The sequence below is a fragment of the Phaethon lepturus genome, unplaced genomic scaffold, assembly GCF_000687285.1.
Source record: "Phaethon lepturus isolate BGI_N335 unplaced genomic scaffold, ASM68728v1 scaffold21533, whole genome shotgun sequence".
NCBI lineage: Eukaryota > Metazoa > Chordata > Aves > Phaethontiformes > Phaethontidae > Phaethon > Phaethon lepturus.
This window is the reverse complement of record NW_010531455.1, coordinates 26,634-38,370: the sequence shown is the minus strand read 5'-3', so window position 1 is coordinate 38,370 and position 11,737 is coordinate 26,634. Positions and strand designations below refer to the sequence as shown.

General features: G+C 41.2%; 1 protein-coding gene across 1 annotated transcript in view; it reads left to right on the top strand.

Annotated features, from left to right (window-relative positions):
* The first annotated feature begins 775 nt into the window (after positions 1–775).
* ADD3 (adducin 3 (gamma)) overlaps positions 776–11,737 on the top strand; it is a 33,182-nt gene continuing 22,220 nt past the window's right edge. Inside the window, exons 1-2 of the mRNA XM_010284584.1 lie at positions 776–1,025; positions 5,556–5,779. Of these exons, the coding sequence (XP_010282886.1) occupies positions 5,585–5,779 (195 nt within the window). The 5' untranslated portion in view covers positions 776–1,025; positions 5,556–5,584. The remainder of the gene's footprint in view (positions 1,026–5,555; positions 5,780–11,737) is intronic.

Sequence of the window (11,737 nt, the reverse complement as noted above, 5' to 3'; positions counted from 1 at the left end):
TAGAGGTGATAAAGGGAGAAAGATTGAACAGGTGGAAGGTTGGGAGAAGGTGTGACAGCTGTATTTTTTTAATGCAAATACTACCTTGTGTCAACTTAAGGGTATAGTTTGACTTGAGTGCTAGTGCACAGAATCACTGTATATTAGTAAAATCAGTTAATATCATTTTGAACAACTGCTACTTGTCTAGTGTAGCAGAAGTATTTTCAGTTCCACAAGTTGCATTTAGGAAATGCAAACCTCTGAGCATACATCTTACTCATCTTACCAGTGTGAGAGACTGATAAATGAAACCCAAGCCTGTTGTAATATTAAAAAAAAAAAAAAATCCGTCAATGCATTGTCAGATTTTTATGGTATTTGATGTCCTGATCAGGAGAATAAAAAAATGAATTTAATGTTGAGGTGTTTATCCAAATGTATTTTTGCCCTAGAACAGATGAAATTACTCAATTATATGTCAGTACTAAAATTTATAGGAGGGAGGATGGACAGTTGTCTTTCTCATGCCTGAAGACAGCAATAATGACTCTCATCTCAGTCCACGTTCTCCTACGTATTTTCCTGCCCCTTTAACTATTCTCACATATTCCTTAAGCGTGTTTTTTTCTGTCAGCTTACTTATGTAGCTCATGGTGTGGGCTAAACCCGAGTCTTTGATTCAGACTGGAACCTGCCTGTTTCAAGGGGAGGCTGAAACTGAAATCAAGAGACACCCAGTCTCTGCTTCCAACAAGTCTCCTGGCAGACAAGATACTGGAGGGCGGGGGGGGAGCAGACTGCTCCTTAAAAACAAGCAGGCGAGAAATAGCAAGAGCAGAATAACACAACATGCTCCTTAAAGAAACGCTCAGATGTGGTATAGTCTAGCTCGAGTGCTCAGACCTGAAATCAGTCACACCGGTTAATGATGCGGTGTGCACGCTGCTTGTTTGCAGTGCTGGAAACTCTCAAGCAGATGGATTGCACTGCATAGAGAAAATGGGAACGTCTGAAACCAGCCATAAAAAAAATCAGCGTAAAAGGTAAGTTAATGATTCGTTGCTAGGTGATGTAATGATTTTCTGTTTTCTGTTGCTCTGTCTTTCTCTGATGATGGTATTTATTTTTATATACATTCTGTATATTAGGAAAGATCTAAATATATCAAGACAGTGCTTTCTGGGGTGTTCTTTGGCAAGATAAATTTTTCTTGCATTTGGTCTCTTGCTCTTTTTTTTTTTTTTGCTTCAGTACTCCTTGTTCCTCTGACCTCATTATTATTTTTGAGCTGCTTTTGTGATTTGCCATTGAAAACAGTTATTCCAACAAAAGCAGCACAGCATGTTACTTAGACTTTCCAAAGTGTCAGATGGACATGCTCAGGATTTAATGTTGCAGCCTAAAATCAATAGTTCCAAGTTCCTGGAATAAATCAGCAGTTTTTGTTAAATACAATTTAATTCTAAGTGGAGAGATGCATATCCTCCTGACAAAGGTGGAATGCTCTACTTTTTTCCCATAGCCCAGTTACGGTGATAAAATACGGAACAGAATATGGAAGCCAAACCCATGAGCTATATAAGGCATCAAAGCATGGGAGGACACGACCTCTTTTCTTGTGTAGCGGTATCAGAGTTCAATTCAGCCTGAACCAGGGGGGTGTAACTAGACAGGGGACACGGAGTTAGATTAACAAGTCACCCTGTAGCAAGAGCTTTTGAGCTTCTTTGTTTCACAGGTCCCTAAAGATATTTTCAGCAGAGAGGGATCCTGTATTAAAAAAAACACACATGCTGACTTGCTCTTCTTAGTTTCTTTTGCCCCTCATTGGAGTAGTCAAACCACAGGCGGGAAAACTGCTCTGTATACTTTGAATCTCTTTTTGGCATGAGAGCATATGCATACTAGGCCAAAATGTGGGCTAAAATGCGTGTCTCAGCTGAGTGATAGCTCTCACCAGGACAAAATCAGATCCTGGTCTAGGTTTGATTTCTCTGTATATGTTTGTCCTTTCTGACCAGTCTAGATATAGTCTCTTGTCGCTATAGGGACATACTCTCATATTTCCACCTATGCCTCAGTGTCTGGAACCACTTATGCAGTATAGCATGCATAAGAAACATTAGCTGGTACCGCTCAGGAAAATGATTGCTCACTTTCTGTAATTCATGAACATCACTGAAAGGGGTGAAAGCCAAAAGTAGCCTTGCAGCGAAGCTGATTTTTCATTTAGGCAAAAGAACCTCACCAAAAGATAGGGAGGGGGAGAGAATCATCTATCACGAGTCATAACTTTTGAGATCTTGATTTTCTGCAAATACTTACTTGTATGTTGTTGCCAGTCCTGTGCTGAGAAGGAGGTACAGATTTTTACATCCCCAAAAGCTGAGCCCATTCTTAACAAGTGTCCCTTTAAAAAAAAAAAAAAAAAATCAGTGCAAGATGCAAATAGATAATAAAAGAATGGGTGATTTGTTTGAAAGTTTTCCAGCTGAACAGTAGGACTTATATGAGAGTCAGCCTCAGTCCAACAGAGTGGGCGTTGAACCAGACCTAATAAGAACAAGTGGATCCAATACCTATGTTATGTTCAGTAACGGAGAGTTTTTTGTAATACAAGGACTTTTATGTTGTAATCTTAATGGCTAGAGGTAACAAACCAATCTGAAAGGAAAGAGGAAAAAATTAAGTCCAAAGCAATTAGAAAAATCTTTTTTGAGTGTTTTAGGTATTGCCAGCCACGTTTATGTCTTTTTACGAATGAATGGCCTTTTCTGTTACTGTAAGAATGAATTGTAAAGTAACAGACTTGAACTAATTATGTCCTGGAAACTTATAATAATAACAATAAAAGTTTTTTGAAGGTCAGACATGTGTGGTGTTGGTCCAGCTAACAGAGTGGATCAGCAGTTGAGCAAGTTTGCTCAGGGTTAACGGGATTCAGGAGCATTTTAGAAAAAACTGTTGGATAAGGCAACTTCTGGGAAGAAGTAACTGAAGAGCAGGAGTCGCAGCTGGTTGCCAATTCCAGCAAGGTTCTTGCCATCTGCGTTTCTAGACAGCTTTCAGTTACCAGTAGGTGCTGGAAGGTGTGACTCAGATGGAGGTATTTACCCCGACACAGATGGAGAACAGCGTAGGCTGAGGGGTCTGGTCTCAAGCTCTTCATACCTTGTGGCATTTGGAGAGTGAGTTCATGGTCATGTGTCTTCTCATGATGCTTTTTTCTTTTGCTTCTGAAACCCTGCCATTTTTCAGAGAGGGAGAAGGGAGGAGAGACATAACACACAGTTACATTTATAAAGGTGTCTCTTCTAATCTGAACAGAGGGCAACTGAGCTGTGATCACATCCCCAAACACTGTCCCAAGAGGTTTATCTTTAAGCTTCAGTGCTCCTAGCTGGAAAAGACAGTAGTTAATTTCTTAGAAAACTCGAGCTCCTTTTATGCTTTTTCTAGATTTTTTTCCCAAACCCCCACTTCCTTGATGCAAGCCCCTTGCTTTCTCCCCAGCATCCCCAAATCAATGACACATAGCAGGCTTCCCGGAGGTCAGTCAGTAAATACTGAATGAACTCGGACTGCACCCAAGCAGCAAATGCAACACTCACCAGTATGGTTCCACAGCCTCCGTAACAAAGCCATCAAAGTTCATGGAGCTTGCCTCCAGTATGCGAATTATGCGTCCCAGAATGTGGTGCATTCATCCAGCATGCCAGGTACCTCCTGGAAGCTCCGTGCATGCAGCTGGACAGTGTTGCATCCCAGAACGTGCTTTCTCCCTCAAAAACAAGCAAGCAAACAAAAAAACCCCAGAGGATGTAAAGAACAAAAACAATTACAACTTGTAGTGATTGTTTTTAGAAGGGCATTTGTTGTGCTTCATCTGAATCCCACATTTTATCATAATCTGTAACAGACAAGAAAAATCATAGATGTGGTTTTCTTGTACCTTATCTGCTAATGCTTTCCCAGCTCTGTAGGTGATATCGGTCTTGTTTTCTGCCTGGGGTTTCATATTTGGTGGCAGGGCTGCAGTGCCCCAGGATTTCATCGTTGCGCTGTCCCTTGCAGCGTGCCAGCAAAGCCGTTTGGGTGTCAGTGTGGGAAACTGGCTGAAAACCAGTTTGCATCCTCCTGCCAGCCTAGTTCATGGCGTGGCTGCGCAGCAGAGGGTGCAGAACAAAGAGCGAAAGGGCTTGTCGCAGGCAGGAGGAGGGCTTGGGCTGCTGAAGCTGGTTTTAACAGGGCTTCCAGATGTTTCATCTGGAAAATACACAAGGTCATAGTTGGAGGAGTTCAAATGCTCCGTGTCAGTTCACTGTTCACAGAATACTCCAAACAGTAATTGCACTGACCCAAATGAGGGATGGGTGAACTGCGCCATGGAGCAAGGACACTTTAAACCACTGATACCGTAATGTCAAACCACACTGTTTAATACTGCACAACAACTCTCATTCCTTCATGTTTGGCTTTTTTTTCCCTCTGAAGAATTATTTACATATCAAATACATTTGCATGCAAATATTTTTATATTAAATATATTATTGAATGTAGATATTTGCATGTTAAAATGCATTTTCATAATACACTATCTCTTTCTACAAATCTTGCTTCTCTTTGTTCCTCAAACCTGAGAAAATGTCCCTTTTCAGTACATGCTTGAGGAACAGTGTTCCTGACTGTGCTTCTGAGCCTGATTCTTTGTATGAAAATTCAGGTGTCTGCTTTTCTGCTTTTGATCCAGTTCTGTTTGTATTTACAAACGCTTATCAGGTTTTTTCAATGAGGCTTTAAGCATAGCTTTCTACCGAGACATGAAAGCTCTTTGTGTTTTTTTCCTAACATAATGAGCTTCAGCGAGGATCTTTGCGTACAATTGCACACAAGAGGAGAAAAGCTAAAACTCAGCTATTTGCCATGGATGCAGCCACAATCTTGTGCAACCCAACACGACCTGTTCTGCAGTTCCCTCGGTGTCTCCAAGTGTCTTCTGAAAGCGCGCAGGCACCAGCCAGCACTCTGCAGACATCCCTGGCAGTCTTTGAGCGGCCCGGCGTCTTGTCTTTAAGCTGGGGTTATGAGATGCTTCGGAAGTGCTGTAATTGAGGAATGTCTTCCTTCGAGTTGGGAGATGAGCTCTGAGCGGATGTGAAACAGAGGCCCCATCTTCTGGGTGTGTTTGGTTGAACATGTCAGGAAGGAGAGCTATAGAAAAACCTTGGGAGAGTGATGAGTGCAACATAAAATGATACAGGAAGGTTTGTTGTAAAATATACTATGGGCATGTCAAATGTCATAATTTTTAATTGTATACTGTTGGGTTTTTATTTGAACTTGAATAGAGATGGTTATGAAGTGTTAGAGAACTGATTAATGGTTTTTAAACACTTCTCTACAACTTTTCCTTAGTTTTCTGATTATGATAATTATTGACTTGTTCTCCTTTCATTTTAGATGTTACTCTGCAGAGAGGAAAAAGAACATTTTTGGTGTCTGGACTTGGAAGTTACATTCAATGCCTTCCTTTTAATTGTTAATCATTCTTACCCCTTTTTTATTTGCCTCAGGTGAAGCCTATAATCTGCAGTGTTGAAGCATGAGTACTGATGCCAGTCAGGTGGTGGTCACCACTCCTCCCCCAGCCACGATGCCTCACAAAGAGCGGTACTTCGATCGCATCAATGAGAATGATCCAGAGTATATTCGAGAGAGAAACATGTCTCCTGACCTGAGACAGGACTTCAATATGATGGAGCAAAGGAAGAGGGTCACTCAGATACTGCAGAGCCCTGTGAGTGGGATTAAAGGGGGATGAGAACAAGACAGTGTTATTTTCTGGGATTTCCTGATTAACATTTTGAGACTTAAAAAAAGAAATCTACGTCACAGCTAAGCTAGAATAACTCTAGACCATCTTTTAAGAAGAGTCATTAAACAGATTATCCAGCATTTTGTTTGCATAGATTTTTGTATGTGAACAAGCAGCCTTTATTGTGTTGGTTTTTCTCCTGATGCTTTTATATTCTTATGCTTCATTGCAGTATTACAAAAAGATCTGGCTGGCTGCAGGGTACTTAATTAAAATTTAGGGGCAGAGAAGACAGTGAAGGAGTCATTGGTCAAATAGGAGCAAATTAGGGCATTCTGTGGTGTTCTGCTTTCTGGGTTTGAATATTAACCTATCATTTGCATTAGGAATGCTTTAATTAACATTTTTAATTGGGTTGAGTTTGTTTAAAAGCTAGACTATGTGTTCTTTTCATGTCCTTGGGGCTGATCATACCCATACTTGGCCATATTAGCACTCATCTAATGGTTGTGTAAGTTCAGTACTTGTGTAGGCTACATATAAAATTATTAAATCTATTGAACCACTCTCATTGGTTTTAATTTATATTTTAATACGTGCATTCTTTGAGTTTAACCTGATGAATACATTGGAAAGTAACACTGTTGCCTCGAGTATTTTGAAGCCACAGGGAGTAAGGATTGTGAGAGGGTGAACCTTTGGGGGTGTTCGGGTGTAATGTGAGTAATGAGGGTAACGGGACTGGGAAGGGGTTAAGCAGCTTTACAGATCCTTTTCTCTTCAGTTCCTCTCTAAGTTGGGGTGCTTATTCTGTAATTTTTTTGAAGCTTTTTCATATGTAATGAGATTGCAAACAGCTGTTAGTAATCACCCTATTATAGTCATCCATGAATAACAGGATTGTTTGCTAAAGTGTTGTCGTGGAGTGCCTCTTGGATCTGTGTGTTGCTCTGAGTATAATGTGAACCTGTTGACTAAGGAATTTATTACTTTCAAGTCAATTTGTGCAAGCTTGGTTTTGCAGCCAAGCTCTTTTATAAAGAAAATACTCTAGGGAGGTATTGCATAATGCTTTAATCATGATAATTTTATGTTAAACACTTGATTGTAAAATGTGATTGGAGTCTGATCCTTCCTGTTAAAATATTCATATTATGAGTAGTCAAGACTTACAGCAAAGACTAGATCTTTAGCCTAACAGGTAAAAATAAGTTACAGAGACTTAGTTTGGGTTTGTACACGTGTTATTTTTTGGTCTTTTCGGTGGCAGTATTGAATCTGATGAGCGTAACTATTTCCTTAACATTTTGGTGGACCTTTTGCCAAGTCTGCCAAACATATCAAATGTCTCTTTGCTCCAGCCTCTGTGGGTTTTTTTAATGGAGGCAGTGTCAGCGTGCAGGTTTTAGGAAAGGGGATGAAAAGGGGCAAACCCCGAGTCTATGTAACTGTTTTAACAGGAGTTTGGAGGACAGAGAGCTGCCGGGCTGCTGTTAGTGTCCTGCCGCAAGAGAAGCTGAGCCCAGCACTTTTTGGAAAGCGACTGTCTGGAGCTGCCAAAAAGTTGCAAGTTTTTGTTCTGTAAGGGAACAGTTGCCCACATAAGCCAGGGGCCTGCTGCCTGCTTGGCTTTTGGCATCTGCCAGGCAGAAACAGGAACGTGGGAGCTGAGTATGTGGTTAGGCACGAAGAGGAGGTGCCTGAGCTACCAGTTCCCCTCACTTAAGTATCTCCTTCTATTGTCTCTTTTCTTGAAATAGAAAATTTATAGGAACCCTGCTGTGATTTCTTGTGTGAGGAAATAAAAGCATTTTTAATACAGTATCTGTGACTTAATGTCCATCAAGCAAATTTCCTAAGTGATTTGGGGGCAGAAACTGCATTATTCCTGCCAGGTTCCAGCTGCAATGTGCTATAGTGTTCTTGAGAGTCAGGACTGAAAATAAATACCTTGTCTCCTCCTGAATATAATATTTGTCACAAAAGGGCCAGAAAGCATTTTTCCTGTTACCAGTCTGCATAACATAGGTTCAGGATTGAATTAACAAGTATTGTGCGTACTTTTTTTGTTCTATAGCCGCAAAATTACTTTGCATTAGAAGTTTGCTTAGAGCTTTGTTGTTTCTCTAGTTTGTTCCAGTCGACAAGGAGGAAATAGTCTGAAGGTGTTTTGGAAGAAGAGGAAGACAAGTTATCAGACATATTTTAATAAAGAATTTGGTCACTAGTAAATCTTCACCCAGTCTTAGATATATGCATTCAGATCAGAGAAGTAGTCATTGACTCATCTTCTGGCAAGTATTAGTAAATATGAAGTATATATAGTAATGATGAGACCTCTCTTGAAAATACACAAGCATGTGTAGACCCAAAGTAAACTTGTTTGAACACGTACTTTCTCTGAGCAAAGAATTATAATATAAAACTAAAGGGTTAATCACTGTCATATACTCTAAAGCTTAGGTACTGATTTAATCTGTTTTATTAACAAGCTTTTTTCTTTCTTTCAAGTAGGAAAATCTAAATCCTTTAGCAAGAAAATAAATTGGAGAATATATCAGAAACTACGGTATATTTTGTGCAGTGCATGTTATTGTAAGGGCTACAGCCCTGACCAGACATCTTCAGACATCAAACTGCTGCATCTCTCTGATGGGCTGTTTGATGCACATATTGATGTGCAATCTGAAGACTACTCTCTGATGTGCAATTTCCATTTCCTAAATTAAATAATTTAAAAGCTACTGAAAGGGTATTCCCATTACCTCTGATGTTTGCTAATGTCTTAGAGTCTGTTCATAAGTCTTAAAGAAATTGAGTTTTATGACTGCTGCCCACAAAGAATGTCCTGACATTATCAGTGAATTCTCAGACATGTTTGCTTAATACTGCATGTAACCTGTGAGTATCTGATGGCCTGGAGAATCTGACAGGACCGGCATGTTTGTTTTTCTGTGTCTGTTAGAGAGGTGGAAAGAAATTAATATCAGCTGGGTCTCAGCAGCCTGATAGCATCTAGAGGTACTGCTGGCCAATCTTTAAGATAAAGCCATTTACGTTTATTTCAGTAATGTCTGCAAGTTCAAAAGGTTCAGATACTGTGTTGTTATTTTTAAAGGAAAGGCACTACATTTATGCAGTGGACTAATTTTATTGCTTTACATAGGGTCTCAGATACTTGACCTATAATATATCCAAAATTGTAGAAGATGGGTTGGTTTGGGTTTTTTTTAGATTTTTCCAAATTAACTCTAAAATTAAAAGCAGTTTTGTCTTTTTATATGCTAAACAATCGTGTATTGCTTGTTATACAGAGTAACAACCTCTTTGAAAGTAAACATTTATTTGCTGTATCATCAAAACCCATATTTCAGTTACGGTATACAAGTCCTCCTGGCCTTCATTTCCTTCTGGCATTTCTCTGGTGCCCTCACCATGGGAACTGAAAGATTCAAAAACACTTCATTAAAAAAAAAAAAAAGGCAATGTTTGTGCAGCTACGATGTGTGAAGACTGAACAGTGGGTTCAGCATTGAAGAGCTGCATGAATATGCAGCAGGGAGAAACTCCCCGCAGCCCTCCTGGAGCAGCCAGGGAAGGTGTTGGGTGTTTCTGCGGGCAGGCAGCAGTGCCATGCTGCTTCCAGTGGAGTCAGACCATGTGAAACAATTATCTAACCAGCAGGAAAGCTAACTACAGGCTTTAGCTAACAGAACTGTGTGCATAACCTGATGGGAAATGAGGATCACTGCTAAAGCTGTGTTGGGGAATACCTTACATCTACTTTATATCACTGTATTTGCAGAAAAGCTGCAGGTCAGAGTGGTAGTGGAAGAGGGTGCATTTTTTTATTTAGCTTATGCATAAGATATTCCATTATATGAAATATATTTCATTATTTTACTGATGAAAGAAGAAGTTGGAGTAAGCAAATTTGTGTATAAAGTGATGAGTTGAAGAGCTGAAATATGTAAACATAAAAATACCTGGATATTGGACTTTAAATGCCTGATTTCTGTTTTGAATTTACCAGTGAAAGTCTCGTGTGGCTTGTCAAGACCCATTGAATGTGCATTTGCCACTTTTACATACGAAACACAGTTATTTGGAGTTTGTTTCTTTTTAAACTGAGCAGTTTGCTGGCAGGATCTCATCCTGCTTTACTTTAATTGCGTGTTGGATAAAGAGAGCACCTACTGATCCATCACGGCTCTGCAGGGCCTTCGGGGTGATTCTGGCTCCGGGCTGCCATTACGTGAGGGTACTGGTTCAGGTCTAGCCATCTAGGTTGCAAAATCAGGTGGTTTTTTGTGCTGAGGTTAAAGACTTCTCTCCCCTGCCTCCCTCCCTTCCTTCCTGCCTCGTGCACGCACACACGCCCCAGCCTCCCACACTGGCTGGTCTTGCCCAGAAGAAGTGGGGAGAGAAGTCCTGCTTAGCAGCTTCCTTATTCAGAGGTCTGCCATAGCATGCAGGCAGATTTTTCTCCTCAAAAACAAGCAAACCCATCCACACTTGATTTTTTTTTTTTTTTTTTTTTTTCTGGCTATGTTATTTTCAAACTATCGGGACAGAGATGAAGGATGGTTTGATTTATTTTTCCCCAGCTTTTGCAGTTGTCTACCTTGCTCTATTTTGCATCAAGTGAACGTACAGTATTTTTGCAACACCACTCCCTTTGGGGGCAGTTTATTTTCTTAAAATATCAAAGTCCTTTCAGTTCCTCACATGTTGCAGCTTCCACTGCTCTTTCCCCACAAGTTCAAAAGCCTTTCAGATCCTTCAGGAGAGTCACCCTTTGGCCGGGAAGGGCTCACAACTTTATATATCCGTGGGGACCTCCTCACTGGGCAGGACCCTCGCATTGCAGCTCCCTCCTCTGGCTTCGGTCGTCTCTGATGTCTTCTCTGACATCTTCCTGACTTCCTGCTGGGGCATCATGACCCCCCTCTCATCGCAATAGCTTATTTAATTGCGTGCTTTCATCGTAGGACCGGTGCAGCATTTTGTTCACCAGGGGAGATGAGCTCAACTTGGCACATCGTTTAAGGCATGTCACAAAACGTCCCTTAAAGATCCCTTCTGAGCCATGATAATATCCCACTGAGCCCGGGGCAGACTGGGGGGCTGGGCAAGTTCAGCATTTTAAGTGAGAGGGACTTTGTGCTCAGGGTTATGTCATCTCAGATCAAGGCCACCCACTAGATCTGTATGAGAAACCAAGAAATCCCATTGCCTAATTTCCATTCCTATAGCTGCAATGGTGCAGACCCCTGTCACACTGAAATTTGATTTCTTCTAGCATTTTAATTTTTGGTGGTTATATCCATCTAGCAAGATGCATGGTGTGGCTTTACCCCACGAGAAGACACGAGGGAGAGACCCAGACCCCCATCCACAGCAGCAGTTGTGTGTGGCGATTGCCGCCGCCGGGACTTTGGGACTTGGGTGTGCTGAAGATGGGCTTTGCAAAAGGAGTCCAGGGCTTCAGGTTTTGCTGTAATCATAGGGTGTCTCGGCTGCTTATCGCAGGAGTAAACACGCCGCTGCAGCTCATGGGGGAAAGCCAGTATGTGTCAGGTTAGAGGAGCTGGAAAAACCAGCGCAGGCTGAGCTCTGCATGGGACCAGCTTGCTGTCAGTCACGTCACTGAATCCAGCCAGATAGCCACACGCTTCACTGCGAGTGAAGAGACTATAACCACTTCACCTAATTCCACATATTTAATACTGAGCCTATTTCTTTCTGTCTTAGCGCAGAAGCTCCCCTCCCCTTTTATTTTTTTTATGGGGCTAGCAAACACTTTCTGTGACTCTTATCATCTCCCCGCCAGCCTTAACTCACTGGCGGTTTTTTTGTGGCCAGCTCCACCCTTTTCCACTTAGGGCATCGGTTGTTTGTATCTCAACTCCAGTCTTGAAACAGCCTGTTACCAAGCCG